General features: G+C 47.1%; 2 protein-coding genes across 15 annotated transcripts; one reads left to right on the forward strand and one right to left on the reverse strand.

The window, feature by feature from the left end:
* Positions 1 to 5,400: 5,400 nt before the first annotated feature.
* On the forward strand, positions 5,401 to 20,899 carry HNRNPH1 (heterogeneous nuclear ribonucleoprotein H1). 13 transcript variants are annotated; one of them, XM_014253083.2, is made up of 16 exons: positions 5,401 to 5,480; positions 6,039 to 6,150; positions 12,052 to 12,111; positions 12,874 to 13,011; positions 13,853 to 14,008; positions 14,207 to 14,350; positions 15,849 to 15,987; positions 16,976 to 17,154; positions 17,408 to 17,479; positions 17,558 to 17,691; positions 17,858 to 17,993; positions 18,160 to 18,243; positions 18,372 to 18,422; positions 18,758 to 18,841; positions 19,451 to 19,543; positions 20,119 to 20,899. In XM_014253083.2, exons 2-16 carry the CDS (start codon positions 6,102 to 6,104, stop codon positions 20,241 to 20,243), a joined length of 1,644 nt encoding a protein of 547 aa, XP_014108558.1. In that variant the 5' UTR covers positions 5,401 to 5,480; positions 6,039 to 6,101; the 3' UTR covers positions 20,244 to 20,899. The 13 variants fall into 13 exon arrangements, with proteins under 13 accessions (XP_014108558.1, XP_087919582.1, XP_014108560.1 ...); XM_088063456.1 differs by lacking the exon at positions 12,052 to 12,111; XM_014253085.2 differs by lacking the exon at positions 5,401 to 5,480 and having other exon boundaries at positions 5,854 to 6,150; positions 17,579 to 17,691.
* On the reverse strand, positions 6,470 to 12,011 carry LOC102108269 (deoxycytidine kinase 2). 2 transcript variants are annotated; one of them, XM_005523550.3, is made up of 7 exons: positions 11,151 to 12,011; positions 10,426 to 10,541; positions 9,845 to 10,038; positions 9,486 to 9,633; positions 9,132 to 9,247; positions 7,662 to 7,761; positions 6,470 to 7,014 (listed from the first exon to the last, which is right to left on the reverse strand). In XM_005523550.3, exons 1-7 carry the CDS (start codon positions 11,248 to 11,250, stop codon positions 6,976 to 6,978), a joined length of 813 nt encoding a protein of 270 aa, XP_005523607.1. In that variant the 5' UTR covers positions 11,251 to 12,011; the 3' UTR covers positions 6,470 to 6,975. The 2 variants fall into 2 exon arrangements, with proteins under 2 accessions (XP_005523607.1, XP_014108566.1); XM_014253091.2 differs by lacking the exon at positions 7,662 to 7,761.
* Positions 20,900 to 21,857: the final 958 nt, after the last annotated feature.

Here is a 21,857-nt window from a genome sequence, read left to right on the forward strand (position 1 = left end):
GAACAGCATCGGTACCCCCAGTCCCTCCGGAGCACGGCTTGGTGGGACGGATGGAGGACACCCTTGAATATCTCCGGGAAGCAGGGCTGCTAACTTTCTTTGGGCGAGGGGTGTTGTTTGAAAGTCCCGTGGGGCCGGGAAGGAGGGTGCAGCTGGTGGCCCCGGCTTTGTGGTACTGGCATGTCAAGCAGGTTTCCATAGCACCAGCATCCATAACACGGGGCCAAAGCGAGGGAGAGAAGTAGGTCAGACAGGGCTAACAATACCGAGACGTGTCTATCTGTGGCTCAGCCTGACCCAGGAAAGGGGTGAAACGAAAAAGAATGGGAGAGGGAAAGAAAAAAGAAAGAAAGTATCCACAGTCTGAGCAATGAATTTTTTCACCTCAGAAAAAATGAGGACCTTTTAAAGCCACCTTTGTGTATCAGTGCTGAGCAACCGAGACTAGCGCCCACCTCCTGCCCATCTGACAACGGGCTACAAGGGAATTCAAATGCTAATTTGGAGCCTGACTTCTCAATGGGCCTTTATTTCTGCAGCAGCACCAGGGGAGCCAGCCGGCTAAAGCTGTGGGGATGCAGTCTCCGGAACAGGACTGTGGGACACTTCCCTTTCCCCTCACCATTCCTCACCGTCACTTTGTTACCCCTTGTCTTAGTTTTACCTGTTTACGTGCAAGTGACTTCAAGAGCAAGGAAAAAGAAAGGCGAGCACGTGGAGTTGTGTGAGTGAAATGCCCCCGCTAGTGACCCATTTTATGTGCTGAGTCTGCAGAGGCCTCGCTGTCGTTGTCACAGCATTTTGGGGGTTGCCTGCTTTGCAGTACGGTCGTTTTTAGCTATGTGTCCATCAATGCCAAAAGTAGGAAGAACATTATGGGAAGTGAGATCCAAAACCCTCTTGATCCGAGCAAACATACGGACACACAGATCTGTTGGGCATGTAACAAAGTCAGGGGAAGGAGTGCTTTGCCCAGGGGGAGTTGGAAACTGTGGGTGCAAGAGCACAACCCTCACTGGAGAGGTAGAGATTGACTGGGGTGAAGAGCGTGTCTGTGGCTGACCTGAGTCATACCTAGGGCTGGAGAACACCGTATTTGGCTTAAACATCACCCCCACACCATCACAAGGAGATGAAGCAGTGGATGCAGGCACGGTGTTTCAGACAGGCCAGTGAGACCAGGCCCCTTGCCTGCAGGCAAGTTCTCCCTTTACATTAACCACAGGCCACAACCCAGTGTAGTAAAAAACGTTTCTGCACTTGACAGTGGGATAAAGTCCAAGAAAAACCAAAGCTATCTCCAACTTTGTGAGTTAGCAGATTGGGAGGCCAGGAAAACACATACTCTAAAGTTAAAATTTGCCTCCTTCTCATCAGTTTTCTACCTCCCAACAATTACCACTTGTAAGAGAGCTCCAAGAATTCATCTTTCCCCAGGTAAGGGCAGAGCTACAGTATATATAAGATGGACAGGGCTTAACATGGCCTTTTGTGAATGCCCTCCCTCCAAAGGAAAACTGACCACCTGCTGTGGAACCTTAGGGAAGTGCATACCCAGCTTCAGCCCCCACCAATGCTGTGCCAGCCTCTGTGTTCAGGGACTAAAGGCAAAAGTTGTGTAGGAAGAGCAAAAGGGTCAGCACTCAAGAGAACTCACAGAGCACTTTCTGGAGTGAGAGAATAAAAGATCTGTACTTGGGCATGTGCGTCAGCTGTGTTGCTTTGATGTGGCATTGGTTGACAAGAGAAAGCTGGGTGACCCCAAATTACTAAGGCAATATTGCCTTCAAGGGGTAAAAGTCAGGGATCACCATTTCAGTGAGGCTGAAGCTAGTGGGCTGTTGTGGTCTGTGCTTCTGAGTCTGTAGTTGGCGAGTGGCTAAAATAGGCTCCATTTCATGAATATGGTTGGCCAGGATAACTAGAGCTCAGGACTGCTGTCTGCCCTGATATAGTACCACAGCACACTCTCTCAGCATTGCACTGAGTCACCCCACTGTCCAGTATCTACAGCTTATTCTCCATTTGGGAGGGCATGAAGAAATGCAGACAAGGCTCCTTGGAGGTATGTGAATGCCCACTTTCCCACCTCTCTCCTGGCACGGGTGAAATGCCAAGGTGCTGCGAATGTTGTGCCTGAGTGAAGAAACCTTTCCCGAGAGCAGCCTGATGAGCTCAGCACGGTGCTGCTCAGCCAGATGGCTCCTGGACCAAAGCTGACTCATGCCCAGAGAGCTCAGGCAGCAGAACAGACAGACACCTGCAGCACGCTGTGGGTGACACCTCACCCCGGCTGGCCCTGCACTCACAGTGGGGCAGCTCCAGCAGTAAAAACCAGGTGTTCTGCCTACTGCTATAATTCTAATGCTGCAAAAGTGAAATGGTGACAGGCCTGGGTTCCACTGACAAACAGAGAAACACCGGGCTGGTGAACTCTCAGCCCAGCCCTGAAAGGGTGCAACCATCAAGGGAGCAGAACTCTTCATTCTCCCAGTGGCAAAGGATGGTGAGCACAAACTGTGGATAAGCTGATGGCACAAAGGGAAGGATGATAGAGTCTAACAGTGCAGCAATGGCCTCAGAGAGAGCAAGGGACTTGGGTATCTGTTTTCCACTAAAACAGTGTTTATCAGCCTCTCCATCTGTTTTCCAGCTTGGCCTCTTAGTGAATTACAGTTTAAGAAAGGTGGGAAACATGAGCTACACCCAATCTGTGCTACAGACCACAATTTTCAGAGAAATGAATAAAGGTAAAAAACAAAAGTGAAAAGGAAGAAGTGTGGCCAAAAATCCTCTTAAATTGTCCAAAGCAAACATGGGAGGGAGACTGGACTGCACTGGTAAAGCTGTGAACCAGCAGCATTAGTGGGTGATGAACATGGTCATGTTATCTAATATGGCAGAACACACATCATGCATATTTAATAGCATTGTTTAGCTTCTATTTGTCACAGCTAGAGGCTGTTTTGAAAGGCATGGGAAATAACAGAAAGGTTGTAATTGAATGGTAGGGCTTTTGACTGGAGGTCACACACAGAGAAACGTGCAAAGGCATTTGTAGTATAAGACTTCCATGTATTCCCTGTTTTTAGAGCCCACATGAAAAACAAGTCAGCTGCAGCAGTGTTTACTGAGAATTAATCAGGTTTGCAGATTAAGTGTAAGATCCTGAATTATAGATGCTTATATGGAAACATAAGGCACATGCAACACACATAGCTGAGACATGAAAAATGAACTCTGATGGTGGCAGCAGAAGAAATGGGTAACAGCAAAGGAGGAAAGGGAAGGCGCATACAGTGATGATGGACTGAATTCTGTTGTCACTTCAGAGCAGGCATTTAAGTTCTGATCAATTCTCCCTGTAATGGCAAATGCTGATCTATGAAAGAATCATTGGTAATTATTTTTTGCATTGCAAAAATGTCTCCAAAACCTACTCAGAAATGAGCATCTGCTTCACTTCCAGACACATAGAGTGTTTCCATATGTTCGGATGACTACAGAACCCTCAAAGCAGAGCTGCAGATTTTTGCCATTATCTTCTTACCCTGGAAAGATTTGCAAGCAAGATAACAAAGAGAGACTGGTATAAAACAGAAAATTATTGACCGGTAGCAGGTTTCAAGAGCTTACTTCAGTCCAGCTTAACACTCCACATGTTTTATGCATCTGTCTGCCGGCTAGACTGGGGCTCTCCATGAACCTATAGAGAATTTGGGATGTTGCACACAGGCTGTGACTATCTGGCAGATTTCTACTCTGGAGGCCACCTCTTTCCCCATTTTCTACCTAATGCACTACAACACCCAGCAGGCTGAGCTTGGCTTGGATTATGGCCCTCACTCCTCCAGCTGACTTGAATGAGGCAAAACTTTTGGGAATGCAAATGGGAAAATGAGAGCAGCTCCTCTCCCCTGCTGTCTGGGCAGCAGATGCCTTTCCCCATTGCAGGAATGAAACAGTGAAATCCTGATGTAGATTAAAGCCCTTTCAGGAAAAAACAGGTACCCAGAACTGCAGCATGAGCTGTGACAGACACACTGGAGTTCAACTGGGTCTCCTGGAGGGGAAGGTATAGGTGTCAAGTTCACACCATAAAACAAAATGCCAGGTAAACATGATATCCGAATCCTAGAAGAAATCATGGAAAGAAGATCCTGTACCGATGTTTTCAGGAAGATTTTTACCTCCTGTATCCCTCTGTGCAAGTGCTCACATACCATGGGACCACCCCCATGTGCAAAAGCACTTAACCAGCCAGGGCCTCTGAGGAAAATGGCTGCTCTGTTAGCAGTAATTCCATTTGAATTGTTAATTATTTTTGTCTTTCAAACACAGCGTATACATTGGCTAATCACAACTCTTCTGATAACTATTTATGTGTTTGCTTGCCCCTGCTGCTCACAGTCACGTTCCTTCCCTGAATGTGACCGTACCAAACTCAATGTGGGATACATCAAAGGCAAGCTGAGTTTTTTGTCTAAGATTAGTAGCAGTTACATATTTGCAGAAAGAAGTCATATGACCTTTCTTCTAACACTGGAAGGATATCCAGAACTTGTCAGTGTGAACACAGGATGATTTTAATTTCCTAAGAGTCCCCTAAAGAGAGGTTTTACATCAGACTCCTGTTTAACTAAATAAGCATAAGATCAAGAAAATATTAAGCAAATCAGGCTTCATTTCTCACTCAAAATTAGATAGCAAGAGAACAGCCATTACAGCTCTCTTTAAAGCCATTTAATCACGTGGATCATGATGCATAAACAACAGAAAACCCATTTTCTGCCCTTTTTCAAATGGAGTAATGGGGACTAAAAATACCAATCAGGACTAATAAAATGACACATAGTAAATGTATCCCAGTGTATGAATATTAATACGCACTATAAAAAGTCAAAAATTATCATTATATCACTGCTAGAAACGCAAAGGCCTCAAAGGGGATTAGCAAAGGGATTTGCTTTTACACTAACACTCGGCCAGAAACAAAGCTTGGAGTCGATGCCACACCTCCACAGTCCTAAGGTCACCTCTTATCTGTTCAATCCCACAGCAAGGCTCCCTTGTAGCTATTTTAATCTGAAATTGCTTCAGCTTATAATTCTTTGTGGAGACGGTCTGTCTGGTTGGGAGAGCGGGGTCTTGAGGGCGCAGAGGGCATGTGAGAAGTGGCCATTCCCAGCACCCACTCAGGGATTCCAGGCGTAGCTCCAGCACACGAACCTCCTGTGCCGAACCCGAACGGCCCCAGCAGCGCCTGAGCGGGGCCTGCTCAGGTCGGGCTGCGCTCCCCAGGCCCGGGCTGCCACACAGCGGCCCTCAAGGCCTCCCCGGCCTGGCCCGCGCAGGCCCCACCGTGCCCGGCCCCCGCCGCGGCGGGAGGCGGAGCCGAGCCCAGCTGACGCCGGCGGCGGGCGGTGCTGCAGTGCGCGGAGCCGCCGATCGCCGCCGGAGATCCGCAGCTGCAGCTCGCCGTGAGCGGGGGTTCCGGGGGAACGGGGACGGGTGGGGGACTGCGGGGCGGACGTGGAGTGGGGGGACAGGGCCGCCGCCATGTTCGGGAACCGGGTAGCGGAACGGGCGGGGTCGGGACTCGAACCGGAGCCAAGGCTGGGGGCAGAGACTGGAACCTGGGTCCCTGGAGACTCGAACCGGGGTTCCCCGGCGGGCGCGGGGGCTACAGGGGCTCGCAGGACCCCCGGGGCGGTCGCGCGCTCCCCCCTCCATTACTTCCCCCCCCTCGCGCGCGCTGGGGGCCGGACGTGACTGGCTGCGTTCAATTTGTCACGCGTCCATTGGCTGGCGGGGGCGGGCGGCGCGTGACGTCAGCGCGCGGCGCTACGCGGCCGGCGGCCATTTATAGGCACGGAGCGGGCGCTGCGCAGCCGGAGCGAGCGGGTGTACCGAGAGCGCCGGCGGTTGTATCGCGACCCATCCCCGCGGGAGTGCTGAGAAACCCCCCACGGAGCCTCGATCCACCTTCCCCGAGCTCCTCTTCGGCCGCCGCTGAGCTTTTGTTTCTGTTCGCGCAGCGCCCGAGCGTCCCCGCCCAGCTTTGTTCTTCTTGCGGCCCCTGCGGGGAAGGCGCGGCCAAGATGGACCCTTGTCACACCGAGGAGACCGAGGGAGAGATCCCCGGCTTGGGTAAGGCCCAGCGACGGCGGGCGGGGAGGGGGTGGCTGGAGGGAATGAGGAGGGGGCGGATGGGCGACCGGACCCTCGTGGTGCCGCCCGCCCGGGCCCAGTGCCGCGGAGGCCCCACGATGGCGCGGGGAGGGGGGGGGTGCGGCGGGGACGGGCCCGGCCGCGTGCGCCGATCAACCCCCCCCGCCCGCCGCGTGCGTCGTGTCGGGCGGGGCCGCGGGGGCTGCCCGGGGTCGCTGTCCCGCCTCCACCGCCGCAGCCGCGCCCCGTGCTGGGGGGGGGGTGTGGGGGAGGGGTGGGCGTCAGATCGCAAACGAGATAAGCGTAAATTACAGTTTATTACAGGTCTAACGTCCAGCCTTAAGTAGCGTAAAGCTGGTGGAAACGGCCACTCAGTAAAGCAGAAGTTGAAAGTAAAGGTTTCTGGACGCCATAACAGTCTCGTCTTAAAATGGTGAACCCGTGCCAGTTATTGCAAAACAATCCTGCTCAGTGCCTGCTATCTGTTTACTGGGTGTCGGCCTCTGACGACTGCTGAGCCTCCCCCGCGGGGAGAGCAACTCCAGAGGCAATAGGATTTTTAAAATCTTTATTAAATAGCAGAGAATGTACAGGAAAAAAAACATTATCAAAGCACCCCATGTTTATTCTTTTTAGCTATACAAAAAGATCTATCAAAACCCACAGAGCTCAGACACGAGAAAAATAAACAACTTTGTTTTTACACTTCAGGCTTGCTTTAAAATAAGCTATACAGGTAATGCATTTGTTTAAATTTTTGAACACACAGATTGGCAGGTGAACTTCACTGACTTATTATTCGAATTAATTTTCATCTTCCAAAGAAGTCAGGAACGACTTGACCTATTAAAAAAAAAAGTATATGTATTATTTGCTACATTAAAAGCTAAAGTATCAGGCTTTTCCCTTTATTTGGGAAGAAATTGTCTGTTACTATAGTTTTCCAGTGATGTTTTGCCCTACATTTAATTCATGACCTGAAATGCATGTGGCCTTTCAGAGGGGTGAAGTAGAAGATGGCATGTCTGAGTGTCTGTTCAAAATGAAGTTATTAATTGCTGGTTTCCATGAGAATGTAATGACAAATACCTCTGCAGTTAAGCATTGTGCTCCCCTTCGAAGTTTATTTAGAGCTGTTTAATTGAGAGAATTAGTCTTGGCTTAAAGGAGTCATTCTTCAGTAATCTCAAATTGATGACCCAGAACAAGATGAAGAAAATAGTTTATAGGGTTTGCTAGAAGAGTAGTTCCTCATGCTTTTAAGTATTAGGTGGATTTTTTTTTTTTTTCCCGTGGACTGGCCAACTCTACCAGAATTTCTTGTCATGCCTTTCCTTTTAATTAGTAAAACATCATTTTGACCTCTTTATTACCACCTTGTCTCCTCAAATGGGTGTTTATTTCCCCCCCCCCCCATTTGGAAGTGTCACTGCTTGAATGATAACTGTAGAAGAAAAGCAGATATAAACCCCCCACTACTTGATACTTACTTTATCAGTCAAGTACTCTTGTTTAATTTTATCATTCTTAAAATCTTCATTAACATCCAAAACTAGAATAGGAATCTCCTTAATGTTCTCAAAATCAACTCTGTTAAATGGAAGAACATGGTTTGAGTAAAAACTACATGAGATACTGTGCATTCAAGACCCCTGCTCTTGATGACCTGAGATGTTCTTGATGCTCTGAGATGTTGATGCCTAAAACTTAAATATAAAGCCCATATAAAGTTTGTCCTTAATCACTTTTCATATATTTCACAAATGTGAACTCTTAGTATCTATCTGTAATGTACAGGTTGGGGGGAAGATTTTTCCTTAATTTCCTTTATCTCATTCTTGTCACAGAATCAATTACCAAGTTGATTTTGTAAGATTAAGTATTTTTTTTCAAAATCTCCCTTGTCCTGTATCTTCCCCCACCTAATCCACTTAACAAGATGCATTTTAAAAGCTTCCTTTCATGAGGATAATGTCTTCAACAGGTTGTGAGAGTGATATTTAAAATGTCTTGGACATAAGCAGGACCATTTTGGCTTCTGTTTAGGAACAGATAGGAGCCAGTAGTAAGTAATTATTTTCAATGTGGAAAGCATTTTTAAAATGCAGTATTTGTGCTGAACAACATCCTAACTTGTGCTCAAACACTTAAGTGTTCCTATTACAGACAGAGGAAGTGCTTGCTTACAGGTATGGAATGAGTACACACAGGTTTGGAATGAGTACACAACATAAACGTTCCCAAAATTCAACTCTATGCACTGCCTTCTGTCTCCTAAGCATTTGGGTCATCCCATGTGAAACTTCAGCAAGTAGATCAGACTGATAATGTACTTTTCCTGGAATTGTAATGTTTCCCATTCAGTAGAATATGTTGGACTCCTCTAGGGAAAAGTCTGGAGTATGCTTTCATGTTCAGAGATTCCTTAGATGGGAAAGCCAGTAAGAGTCAATAAGGAAGTTGAGGGAAGGTGTGCAGAGATCACTCAGTTGCTGATTAGGTTTCTTGTGTGTAACAGGTCTGCCAAAAGCCTGATTATTGTTTAAATTGAAGTTAGGATTAATATTTAAACTTCGTTGAAATACAGTCCTGCTAGTTTAAAGGTCGTTGGGGCCTTGTCTTGCCCCTGACATTGCAACAGAAACTGCATGGTGAGAAATATATGATTGGCCCTTGAATGTCATTTTAAGTGTCATATTCCTGAGTCCTTCCAATTAGTAAAATCCATATCCTTGCTGGCATTAAAACTGTAAAGCTTCCTAGTTGAAGTTAATGCTTAACAAAGGTTTTAAATTAGATGGAGTTCCATCTGAACTGACCCAGCCTGAAATGGGTGTAAATACAAGTCTATTCATCTGCCTGAGTGAAACTAGACAATCTAAATTCTATAAAACCGAAGCTTAAGGTAGGAAAGAGCCTTGCCTGCAAGTTAAAACTTGCTACAGAAAATGTATTCCTACCTCATAGTCCTTTCATGAAGCCAGGTTTCATGTTTATAGTGGAGGTTTTCCAAATACTCAAGCTCAATTCCTTGCTCCTCTTCTCTTCCCCTCATCTGTAGTCTTTCCATGCATTTCTAGGGAGAAAAAAAAAAAAGTATAAACTTGGTCATTAGTCATGTGTTGTAGGTTAAATCAGCTAAACGGATCAAGTGGCCCTTAACTTGGAAGGACTAATGCTAGACATTAGTGAGCATTAATTTAAATGCTTGGCTGAACATAAATGAATTAAATCTAGAAAATTTTTCTTTTACCCTCTTAAGCCTCTGGAAAATGAAATTTGAACTGAAAAACCTGTATTTTTAGTGAGCATACCTGAGGTGTGGTTCTGAGATAGATCATGCCATCCAGTTCTATATCTGATTGAAACTGATTCAAAAGCCATGTGTGCCAGTCCTGATAAATAGACCACTCTGTTTCATTAATGTTTCCAGACTCGAACAGGTTAGAAGCAAATACGTATCTGCAATGCAAGACATCAGTCTCATGCCAGGAATAACAAAAGTGAACTACCAAAACATTGGTCATTAGAACAGAATGATGGTATGGAAAAAAAAAATGCCTTAAGGCTGCTCCCTTGCAGATTTTAAGTATCATGTGTTTTCTCGGCTTCATATCTTTAAAGCTCTGGAAACTGTTCATGTGAGTTCTTGCTGTGCTGTGGGAGTAATTACCTGTCACTGTACACAGATCTCTCGAAAAATTGCACTGGATGTTCTGCTTCAAGTAGCTTGGCTGAGACAGGTTTTAATTGTGCTTTTACTCGGCTCAAGCAGGCGTAAGTCTGAAATGTGTAAGCCCATCTTGTGGGTTTGTCATACAGCATTTGAAGTAAGTTTCCTCCACTCTTTTGAGATGTTGAAAGTTCCTAGAAGGCAAGAGAAAAAAGTTAATGTGAATGTACTGCTTTTCTTAATCCAGAATTCTGATTTAAGTAAGAATTGATGGCTTTCTTTTTATTACTAAGAAAATGCTTAGGCATAGAACCTAAGAGACTCTTTTTCCTCAGGTAATGGTGGTTTTCATTATAGCTTCTTTGAGTAACAGATTTTAGTGTGATTCCCATGGAGTAGGGGATGTGATTTGGAATATACATTCAGCAGTATCTTGCCTTTAGAATTTGAGTGCCTGACCAACTGTGGTATGATAGTGGGGATGACTGGCCGATGCAGACTAAGTATAGCTGGATTTTGGCATAGCTCCCTGGTTGTGGAACTCCCTGCAGTTTCTTCTGGCCCAAACTCTGCGTACCCACCTCATACTCATCCTCGGCTGTCTGGATGTTGCACCACTTAGCGATGGGCTCGGGGATGATCTCCCACTCATCGTTGTTTTTCTCCAGCAGCTTAACAAACGTTGACTTCCCGGCAGCTGCGGAAGATTAGAGCAGTTCACAAAGGGGTGGGGGTTGATTGCTCTGGTGCTATTGATGGACAGGGTTTGAGGCTGTTGAGGTGCGGGGCCGGCCGGGTGCGCCGAGAAAGCAAACAGCGCTAATCTGCCACGCCAGAGGGGCCGCGCCCGGCCGGGCGGGCAGCGAGGGCTTGCCGAAGAGCAGCCGACATTTTAGGAGCGGCGGTGGCGGGCGGAGCTTGGGGAGAGAGCGAGGGAGCGACCGCGCAGGCGCTGGGACTTGGCGCGGGCGGGAGGGAGCGAGCGAGAGCTGGAGCACCGAACGGGCCAGGAGGCACCGGGGGTTTGTGCTCCCGAGCCTGCCTGCGCCTTGGTGTGACTGACGGGCACCCTGCCCAGGGGGCTTCCCGTCCGCCCCAGCCTTGTTCCGGGCTCTCGGGTCCCGGTGCGGCTCTCCCTGAAGAACCCCCCGCTGCCCGCAGAGCCGCGGGGACAAGCGCCGCAGCCGCGCCTCTGCCTCTTCCAGTCTCCCCTGGCCCCTTGGGCTGCTTGCAGCCTGAAACCCACCCCCGACCCCCCCGGGACTCCCCTGCCACCCTGAGCCGCCTCCCGCACCGCCGAGCTCACCGATGTTCCCCTCGATGGAAATCTTCCTGAGGCGTTTTTGGAAGCTGGATTCGAGGGAGCCGGCGGGGCTCTTGCAGTGCCGCTTGGCGGGGGTAGACATGGCGGTGCCGAGCGGGAACTCAAGGGGTTCCCAGCTGCTCCGGCGCACTTTAAGCGTCCCGCCAGGTGGGCGGGATGGCCGCTTCCCGCCAATCCTCCCAAAGAAAAGGCGGAGGCGCTGCCCCCTCCCCCGCTCCTGCCCAGCTCCTGCCGCCGCGGTGTTACAAAATGGGCGTTCGGCAAGTGAAATGGAGAAGAGGGCTTTGTGCAGGAAGTGACTGTAGCACGGTTCCACTTAATGATCTAATTTGCATTTCTGTAAGCGGGTTCGCCATGTTTGATTTACTTATGTAAACTTGAGCATGCACCGGGGGAAAAAAAAAGTCAAAAAGCCTCCAGCTGTGTGGGAGGGGTAGTTATTTGTAATCCGGAACACGTCAAACAAAAAGTTACATGAGAGATGTAGGCTCAGTTTGTTTTGGTTCTGATTGGAGAAGAAATACTCGTGAATGAATGGTGTTCAGCCAGAGACTAAGAGCAGCTTCTGGGCTCCAAATACTTGTGTCAGGATGGTTCTAGAAGGGGTTCTAGAAGCTTGCTGAACTGTAGGCATGGATCCTGTATCACCTGCATAGACAAGTTGAAACATGAGCTGGTTATCCAAGGGGAAAGGGGATGGAGGATTCTTAGATGATGAGTTATTCCAGTTTCCTCTTTCCTCCTCGGTAATACTGAGATTCAAGGTGATATCTAGCTAGGTCTGGTGTGTTTGGAGGAAATGGGAGGGAATTAACTTTTCCGTACTTTTATGATAATTGTGACCCATTGTCTCTTCTTTCCCCATCTCCTCCAAACACACCAGGCTTCAGTGACCGAAGCGAGCAGATTGTTTCACGTGGGGTAGCGTCAGCCTTTGAAGCTGGTAAGTGCTAGTTCCCACACGCGGTGTGTGCAGCCAGAGCGCTCCGGTGTCCGCGCCACGCGGGAGCCGCGACGGGCCGGGGCGGGGGCGCGCGGGGCAGGCGCAGTGCAGCGAGCGGCGCCCAGGGCGCGCGGGGCCGGGGCTTTGTTCGGCGGGCGGCGCGTGCGCACAGGCGGCGCGCGGGGTCTTGGGGGCGGGGCCGGGCTGCACCGGGGCACATGCGCGCCCCGCACCCGCCCGGGCCACGCCGCTGCCGGTACCGTGCTCGGCGCAGGGCTCGCGGTGCTCAGTACCCGCTCGCCACACGCTGCTTTCTGCGAACCGGCCGCGGGCGCTGCGCCATCGCCGGGGGCCGCGGGCCCGCCAGGGCGGTGTCTGGGACCGCGCTCTTTGTGCGGAGGAAAGCCCGGCCCAGCGGAAGCGGGAGCATCCACCGCCATTTCCTAGCGCGCTCTCGCTACAGGCTCGCCTGCTCGCTGCCGCCTGACCGGGACTAGGCGCTCTCCGGACAGCGGATCAGGCTCGGAGCCCTAGAACCAGCGCGGAGCCCCACCATGTGTGCGTGCGGGGAAGGGGCAGGGCGCGGGCCGGGGGCGGGAGCGGCAGCGGCGCCGTGTGTGTGAGGCGGCAGCGCCTAAGGCAGCGGAGGATCAGGGAGGGCCGGCCGGGGCACAGGCCAGGGGGGCCGCCGGGCGCTCTGAGGGGGTGCGGGTGGCGGCCGTGCTGAGCAGTATCTCAAAGGAGCCGTTCTGGTCTTTCCAGCAACCACAGAAGCAGAGACAGAGCAGAGCCTCACCCCCAATGTGATGCTTAACACAGAGAGCAGCGAGGGATATGTGGTGAAAGTCCGGGGGCTGCCTTGGTCCTGCTCCACTGAGGAGGTGCAGAGGTTCTTTTCTGGTAAGTGGGGCTGTGGGGGGAGTAAGAGGTGTGGGAGAGGGGCTGGGCGCTGCTACCTGTTCTGGGTCCCTCCCAGGGACGCTTGGCAGTGGAAATGTTGTAGTGAGCAGGAGGCATTTAGTAGCCAGTGCGGTTTGTAGTGCAGCAAGTGCTTCAGCCAGAACCTGGCATGCAAAGCCATGTTCACGCAGCACAGAGGAGCTTAGTGTCTGAATTGCTGGGATAGCCGCAACTGCCTTTGGTGCTTGAGTAACTAGGAGAGAGAGGGTTCTATTTTAAAAAAAGTTCAGCCTGAAGCAAGAATTCTGAAGCTAAAACCTGAAGCAAGAATTTTGAAGCTAAATCAGTTTACGTCTTGTGTTGTCCCAATAGACTCTTGTTAAGTGTGTATCCTTCCCCAAATTCTCAGCATTCTGCAGTAATAAATATTGGTGGTAAATATAAGCTTTCTGCAGTGACTAGAGCTTTTAAAACTGCTTCAGGAATTTGCTGTATTGGACTCTGTTCTGATTTACTTTATTGCACTTATGCTGATTGTTATTATTACTTATTTCACACTAATAAGAAAGTTAAGATCAAAAGCAGATAGTATGTTCAACTTGAGGCAGAAAAGCTTTGGAAATGGGTAATTTGTATTTGCTTAATATTGATCTGTAGGCCAACTGCAGTTATCATCTTGGTTAATTAGTCATTTTTAAGTTATAACAAGAATGCTGCTGATTTTGTTGTTGTGGTGTAATTGGTACTCAGTACATATTTCTGTTTTAGCTCTCTGAAACTTCCAAAGTAACACTGTTCCTGTAATAATTGATGTAATTCTGCCTTCCTGTTTAATTTTCAGATTGCAAAATTCTGAACGGGGCTTTGGGTATCCGTTTCATCTATACCAGGGAGGGCAGACCAAGTGGAGAAGCATTTGCTGAACTTGAATCGGAGGAAGATGTGAAATTGGCCCTGAAAAAAGACAGAGAAACAATGGGACACAGATATGTTGAAGGTTTGACTTAGTTGGTCTAGTAACTGACTACATTGTGTTTGTGCTTGATGGGTTTTTGGTAAATTGCTTTTCTTGTCTCTTTAAAATGCATGTGAAAGGACAGATGGACTTGCATATCATAAGTTGACTAATTTCAAGGCAAATGACTTTAAAAACTTCACTACTCCAGAATGCATTAATTCTAAGTGCCTTTTACAGTTTTCAAGTCAAACAACGTTGAAATGGATTGGGTTCTGAAGCATACTGGTCCCAACAGCCCTGATACAGCTAATGATGGTTTTGTACGTCTTAGAGGACTCCCATTTGGCTGTAGTAAAGAAGAAATTGTACAGTTTTTTTCAGGTATGTGGGATAAAAGTAGTAGCTGTAGCACTATTGGTTTATGCTAAAAAACCCCAACAAACCAAAAAGCATGGATTGCCCAGTAGTACTGCCCAACAGTATTATCATGGGTATTAAAAGTAAATAAACCAATTCTTCACTAGTTTTCTGGGCATGACAAATCCTTTGGATTACTTCCTAAAGTACTTGATAACTAAATAATTTAGGGAAAGCCAAAAAGGTGCTCGAATTTATACTTGGTGGGACCTGCTGTTTCAATTAAGGATTATAGAAAAGTGTCTTGCTTTCCAAATAAAGCTGAATATTTCATGTGGGAGGATGTTTCTACCCCTAGCCTTGGCTGATTTGCCCTGGTTAGTGAAGGGTGTAGAACACCCTCAACACTGGGCTCTGTGTGAGGAGCAGGTTCTCAGTAAGGGCCCATGACCTCTTCCCTACATAGAGCTAGTATTGAAAAAAATTCAGAGAAAACCTGCTGAACTCTACCCAAATACAGATTAGCCCCTTTCTCTTCCTATGGGGAAAAAAACCCCCACCAGACCCCTGAAATTGCCTAGCTCAAAGTTTTTATGGATGAGGAGATAATGTCTTGTTTTGACTAATTTTTACTTTTTTGCAGCTGTTTTATGTTTTACAAACTGGAATTAGACTATTAAAATGTCTAAGAATGGAATCTGTTGATTGTTTAGGATTTCATTTGTTATTTTCAAAATACTAGATTTCTAAATGTTTTGCTGTAACAAGATATGATAGAGCTTACTGTTTTGCTTTAAAATACAGTAGAAACATTTCCAGTTTTACAGTCTCAGAAGTTGTTTTTTTGTTTTCTGAATTGGTGATATGAACAAGAGCAATTTCTAAGTATGTGCATTTTAAACTGTTTTTTTCTTACATGGTGAAGTAATTCAAGCTTTATAAGTTGTTTATGTGCTTATTATACAAAATGTGTCTCTTCTGTTCAGGAACTAATATTTAAAAATGGCTTCATGATTTTTTTCTTAATTAAGCACTCCTAAAGATTAAAAAAACCCAACAAAACAATGCTGAAACTTAATGTTTGCATAGGACTAATTATTTTATCTAAGTGACCTCTAGTAAAATTACTTGTTCTATATAAAACTGTTTAACTTGCTGTGTTTGAATTTTAAGTTCTCTTAAAAAGTTCATCTTAAATACTTTCACAGAATTGATGAGGTTTGTAATAATGTGTGAAGTTCTTAACGCACCCTGCATTAGATGCCTTCTCTGAGGGGCTGTCCCTGACCCTCAGAACATTTCTGAGCTCTGCAGGGTGGGTTAAGAACCTGAACTGAATGGTATGTGATCATGGAGCTCTTTGTTGACGTGCGTTTTTTATTCTGGTGTTCTAGAATCAACATACCATTTGCTTAAAAGTGTTTAAATTCTGGTGTTTTTAAAGCTATAAGAAAAAACTCATGACTGGGCTTGTGATGTTAATATTGCCCCCCTACTGGGGTTATTTGTCCTTGGGTTGAAGGGTTGGAAATCGTGCCAAATGGGATAACATTGCCGGTGGACTTCCAGGGGAGGAGTACGGGGGAGGCCTTCGTGCAGTTTGCTTCACAGGAAATAGCTGAAAAGGCTCTAAAGAAACACAAGGAAAGAATAGGGCACAGGTGGGGATGGATGGTTGGTTGGCTCTGTCACTTTTCTTATGGTAAACAATTAAATCCATATTCTCTCTTCTGAAAATGTTAACACCCAAATCAAAACAGTGTTTTGGTCTCTAACTTGGTGATGAGTAAAGATACTGATTGCTATAGTGTGTGTGGCACAGACTATTAAATCTACTCAAAAATACAGGACAAAATTGAGATAAACTAAAATGTGCTTTGGAAAATGAGTAATAACAGGCATTCAAAACTACAGTTTGGAAATGACAAAGTTGAGAGACTATGGCTTTAACTTCTCAAATAGCACCAATTCTGCCTTTAGCTCTAAAGACATGCACAGTATTCTTACTACCATAAGAAAATGTGATACTTTCTAAACTTGTTTTATAAGTTGAAATGTAACAAAATTACTTACTTGTATTAATCTTCAATGTAATAAGCATAGCTTTCAAGAAATTGTCACAAAGGGTTTTTCAATTTTACTTGTGACTATTTTTCATTGAAGCATGCACCTTATGCCTACGCTGAATTACTGAAGCATAGGCTGGGTTCAGTAGTACATGCAGAGCTATCTGTGGCATCCTGGTGGGTTAAACTCTCGGTGGAGATCGGGTTTTTAACCCTCTGTTTCCGTTGCCTTGAGCAACCGTGCTGAGTTGAGTGGACACCAGTCCCTCCTACATTGTTTGACTAACTTTTTAAACTGGGGGGAGGTGGGTGGGGAATCAGTATTGCTCCCCCACCCTTAAGGTTGGGATACTGCAAAGTATGTGGAGCACAAACCCTTCAGTAATTTTAATTTCTTGAAAATACACTGATTTAAATGTAATGTAGTGCTAATAATAGTCATTGCCTACATAATGTTAAGAAACCTGGCTTAAAATTACTGCCAGTGTCAAGGCTATGACTAAATGGCTTGTTGTAATGTGAACTTGTGAGGTGTTTGTGGAAGGAATCAAAGACTGACTTCTCCCTGTGCAAACACTTGTAGGTACATTGAGATCTTCAAGAGTAGTCGAGCAGAGGTGCGCACTCACTATGACCCTCCCCGCAAGCTGTTGGCCATGCAGAGACCTGGTCCGTACGACAGGCCTGGCCTGACGCGCGGATACAACAGTCTGGGTAGAGGAAGTAGCTTGGAGAGAATGAGGCGTGGAGCTTACGGAGGAGGTAAGTGCACGGAGGCCCAGGGAGCTGCTCGTTTGAAAAGCAGCAACTCTTGGACCTGTTAGTGTCTCCCCAGCTGTATGTGTGTCCTTGGCCTTAATTCTTGTAGAAGAAATGAAATGCTGTAGAAGAAATAAAATGTTGTAGTGGTCATTGTTTGCAGTTTGTACTGTGTATTTGGATCTTTCTGTAGTCAAAATGAAAGTTTATTTGGATCTTTGTGTAGTTGAAATGAACATGTCCAATCTATTTCTAGGTTATGGAGGTTATGATGACTACAATGGGTATAATGATGGCTATGGGTTTGGTTCTGATAGATTTGGAAGAGGTAAGGATCTCTAATAGGAACAGTAACTGAACTTACGACATGTCCCAAAAGAAACTAAAATACATCTGAAAGACCTAGAATGGACTCTTTTCTCCGCAGGGATGTCGGACCACAGGTACGGCGACGGATCGTCCACCTTCCAGAGCACGACCGGCCACTGCGTCCACATGCGAGGTCTGCCCTACAGAGCCACAGAGAATGACATCTACAACGTGAGTGCCTCATGCTGCTCCCCAGTGCATGGCTTTGGGTCCCAGGGGCTTTGTGGGACATGTCAGCTGCACTGCAGCTGGAGTGTTCCTCTGGAGAAAATGGCTTGTTGTAAACACAAACTGTTGCGTTGGTGCGTTTTAATCTGTGTGACTGTTCCATGTGTAGTTCTTCTCACCTCTGAACCCTGTAAGAGTACACATTGAAATCGGACCAGATGGCAGGGTAACCGGAGAGGCAGACGTTGAATTTGCTACTCACGAGGACGCAGTGGCTGCTATGTCCAAAGACAAAGCGAATATGCGTAAGTCCGACCGCTCAGAAGCGGTGGCTTTAGGGAGCTGACAGCACTGCACAGTGCATCTGCTGCAACTGGAATGCCGAAGATTTCAGTGCAGTCTCACTTGCAGTGGGACAAGCTGTACAGGTTTGGTGTGAAATGCTCTCATGGGAAAACTTTCTTCTTCCAGAACACAGATATGTAGAGCTCTTCCTGAATTCTACAGCAGGAGGAACTGGTGGTGCCTATGGTAGTCAGATGATGGGAGCAATGGGTATGTAACAGTCTAACTGCACTTCCAAACAAGTGCTTGCTGTGGAAGCTGGCTTATTTTGTACAGCTCCTGCTTATTGTGTGCCTGGCATCAAAACTGAAATTCAACATTCTGTCTTAATCACACAGTCAAGGAGTCGGAAGGGGTAGTCCAAGATTGGAATACTAGCACGTTGCCAGGTACATAAACCTTTTGAGAATACATTTGAGCTTTAGTAGGTTGAATAAACTTGTGGTGCTGAGTGTGGTATGCTTGGTGGAATGAGTGGCTTCTTTGGGAGTGTGGTAGTGCAAAATCTGGGAGATGCCTATCCTTTTTATTTTCCTTCCCCTTCCCTATTTGGAACACCAGAACATAGTTCGGTGATGGAGGATGTATCTGTGGCATGTGACCCTGCCATTCAAGCTGAGTCTTGGTGGTGGTGAGAGAGAGATACTTGGAATTGGGAGAAATTGTCTGAATTGCTCTTGCAAACCCCAGAATTCTTAAAAAAATCTAAAATGTGTGTTTGTAGCACAAGTCTTAAATGCCTGTTGCTGTTGTGCCTCTAAGACAGATACCCTCCTGACACCCAGCTGGGCTGGTTTCGGAGATGAAGGTGGGGTTGGTTTCTGTGGGAGCTCCTTTCTTGGGGGTGCTGGGGGGGTGGGGGTGTGTGGATACACTATTATTTTTATAATACTGGGTTACAAAATGTTTGTAGTTTAATGCTGATACTGAAACTACAGAAAGTAGTATAGGCAAGTGATGAGGTGAAGAGGTGTTGATTAAACAGAGGTATCTGTGTCTGAGCCACAGCACTGCTGTGATGTGAGGCACAACCACTCTGGAGCAGGAATAAGTCTGTCAGGGCCATGTGCACATGACTGACTCCGCTTAATGAGCTGCTGTGCTTCTGAAAGGGCAGCACTCCTGTGTAAGGTCCTTTAAAGCTAAGTTAAAGTCTTTTGGGGTGTGTTACAGTACAGATCAATCCTGTTTAGTATAGTCCACAGAAATTGTAAAAGTAAATTCTAAAGTTCTTGTTGCTGCTTGATTGCAGGGATGTCTTTAGAAACCCCATCACTTTCCTTGAGCATGTTAAACTTCCCTTGGTGTGAGCAAGGTAGTGCCAGAGTGCAGGGGCTGTTGGTTGGGTGAGGGCTGGGGTTGATGATGAGCAGATCTTGACCGGCAAGTTCTTAATGTTTTTACCCTTAACTTAAAGGGAGCCAATCCAGTTATGGTGCTCCAGGCAACCAGCAGCTGAGTGGGGGTTATGGAGGAGGATATGGAGGTCAAAGCAGCATGAGTGGCTATGGTAAGAGCATTTCTTTTTTTGTTTCCATTGGGCCAGGTGCAGCTGGCTTAACATACCCTTTGCTGGTGTTGAAGGGTTGTGTTATAACCTGGGCAGCACAGGCTCTGAAAGTTAAAATGTGGCTTCTGTGACTGTTGGGGAATTGGGGTGAAATCAATTTAAACTTGCAATGGGGATCTGAGGGGGGGAAATGTGGAAAACTATTCTTAAAGGGGCAGGAAATGCCAGTCTCAGACTTGCATTGCTCTGATCACATCTTTTCTTAATCCAAAAGCTGGAGACCAGCTTTGTTTAACCACAGTACAAATGGGGGAGGGGGTCATGGGAGGCTGGGTCCTCCCTATTCCCCCAGAGCAGTGGTAAAGCTCTGGCTTGGGAACGGGGTGATGCAGAGCTCGTGCTGTCGTTGAACATCCGATAACTGACTTTGGGTACGGAGCTGTAAACTGACACTTTGCAGCGTTGGGCACGGTAGACGGTATTTACGAGGTGGCCCAGCAAGGACAGGCGTTGGGGCAAGGATGCTTCGAGTCGGCCTGAGGCAGCTGTGAACCTGCTGTCGGTTTCCCCCTCAGACCCCGGGAGCCAGGGCGCCATGAACAGCAGCTACTACAGCAGTGGGAACCGCGCATCCATGGGAGTGAACGGCATGGGCGGCATGTCCAACATGTCCAACATGAGTGGTGGCTGGGGAATGTAACCAATCGCTGACTTTTGGTCACATCTTTTTTAAAAAACAAAAAAACAAAAAACTAAGTTTAACAGTTTTGCAATACGAGCTTGTGATTTATGCTTTACTGTAAGTGAATTCAGGATTGTTTTAAAACCTTTCAGGTTCAGTATTTTTGAACATACAGAAATGAACATTCATCTAGGATGTAATAACCAAGTAAAGACTATAACTGTTAAACAATTTGGAGCGTTTCTCAAGTTAGTTTTGTTGTAGGAGTGTATTTAAGCAGTAAGCGTATTTAGGTTAAAGCTGTTTGAATTATGTTAAATGTTGCTCTTATACCATATTACATCCAACACTGTTTTGAATACATGTTGAAAGAGACATGCTTTTTTGTAAAGAACCAATATAGGAGCTGTGTCTGAAAATCAAAGTGAACATTTGGCATGTTAGTTCTAGTTTATTTCTTTTAATATCCTGTAAGGCATGTTAAAGCTTTTTTTTTTTTAAGTTAATGGGGGAAACATGTTGAGACGCAATACGGCTACTTTAGGATTTTGGTCTTGGTGTTCGTATAAAATTCTGAGGCCTTGATTTAATCTTTCATTGTATTGTGATTTCCTTTTTAGGTGTATTGCGCTAAGTGAAACTTGTTAAATAAATCTTCCTTTTAAAAACTGGAACTCACTCCTTCTTGACCTCCAGCTTCTTGTAACCACACTCTCACCCATGTCCTCTGTGACTGTTGTGCTCTTGCCCAGCAGCTGCTGAGCACTGACCCCTCCCAGAGCACTGACCCAGAGAGTGTTAACAGTGACACGGGGGGAACCACTCCCGCTGCTGGGGGTGCCCAGGGGGGGCCTTTTGGTTCAAAGTGCTGCATGGCTGTGCCATGACCAGGGGGTCTGGGCGCTAAAACTCTGGGGTGGTGAGAGGTGATCTGTACTTTCCTGTAGGTATCAGTGGACTCAGCAGCTTACTGCAACTGTGTTTCAATAAATGCAACTTGTCAAATATCCTGCTTAAAGATGTGGTTTTGTAAGCAACATAGTTACAGCTTTTTGAGCACTGCACCTCCCCCTGAAATGACACAGAATTTGTTTCTGTGCAGTGGCCATAGTATTTTGTTTGCCCTTTGTAGTAAACTGTTCTGAAGTGTTAAGAACCTGAGGTGCCTGTCTATAGTGAGGAAAGCGCCCTCCTGTTCTGTAGCAGAGCTGTAAGGGTGGAATTCTGAGCACTGGGTACTGCAGCCATGGCTGGCTGCCATGAAAAAAACCTGCTGACAGCCCAGCTCAGTGGCCTGGCCCTGCTCTGCCTCTGTTGGAGCTGGGTCAGAGTGGGGATCACCCCAGGTTTGCACTGTTTCACACGGAGCCTCTGGAAGAAGCTCACTTGGTCAAAGAGCTGCTCTGGAACCTGGGACACTCATGGGTACTGTGGGGGCTACTGGGGCCAGGGCTGCCTTCACCGTGCTGCCGCTGAGGTGACAGCCCCGTGCTCTGGCACAGGAACACAAAACTGCTTTGGGATCCCTGGTGCAGTAGAAGCCAGGCCTGGCAGAACAGGAACCTGGTGCCCCTGGGTCTTGGGCAGCAGCTGCTCCCCTCTGTCCCAGGGGTGGACACAGTGAACTGGAGT

This window comes from Pseudopodoces humilis, chromosome 17 (assembly GCF_049639895.1).
Source record: "Pseudopodoces humilis isolate 2021_Gansu_Grassland_sample_001 chromosome 17, ASM4963989v1, whole genome shotgun sequence".
NCBI classification, from domain to species: Eukaryota; Metazoa; Chordata; class Aves; order Passeriformes; family Paridae; genus Pseudopodoces; species Pseudopodoces humilis.

Bases quoted from the DNA above. Each gene is read 5' to 3' on its own strand.
- HNRNPH1 (XM_014253083.2), top strand. From the start codon at position 6,102: ATGGACCCTTGTCACACCGAGGAGACCGAGGGAGAGATCCCCGGCTTG. The intron at 6,151-12,051 runs GTAAGGCCCAGC...CAAACACACCAG, and splicing joins GGGAGAGATCCCCGGCTTGG to GCTTCAGTGACCGAAGCGAG. The intron at 18,842-19,450 runs GTGGGGTTGGTT...CTTAACTTAAAG, and splicing joins GGCTGGTTTCGGAGATGAAG to GGAGCCAATCCAGTTATGGT.
- LOC102108269 (XM_005523550.3), bottom strand. From the start codon at position 11,250: ATGTCTACCCCCGCCAAGCGGCACTGCAAGAGCCCCGCCGGCTCCCTC. The intron at 10,039-10,425 runs GTGGGTACGCAG...CTTGCCTTCTAG, and splicing joins CAGCCGAGGATGAGTATGAG to GAACTTTCAACATCTCAAAA. The intron at 7,762-9,131 runs GTAGGAATACAT...TCCATTTAACAG, and splicing joins CTTCATGAAAGGACTATGAG to AGTTGATTTTGAGAACATTA.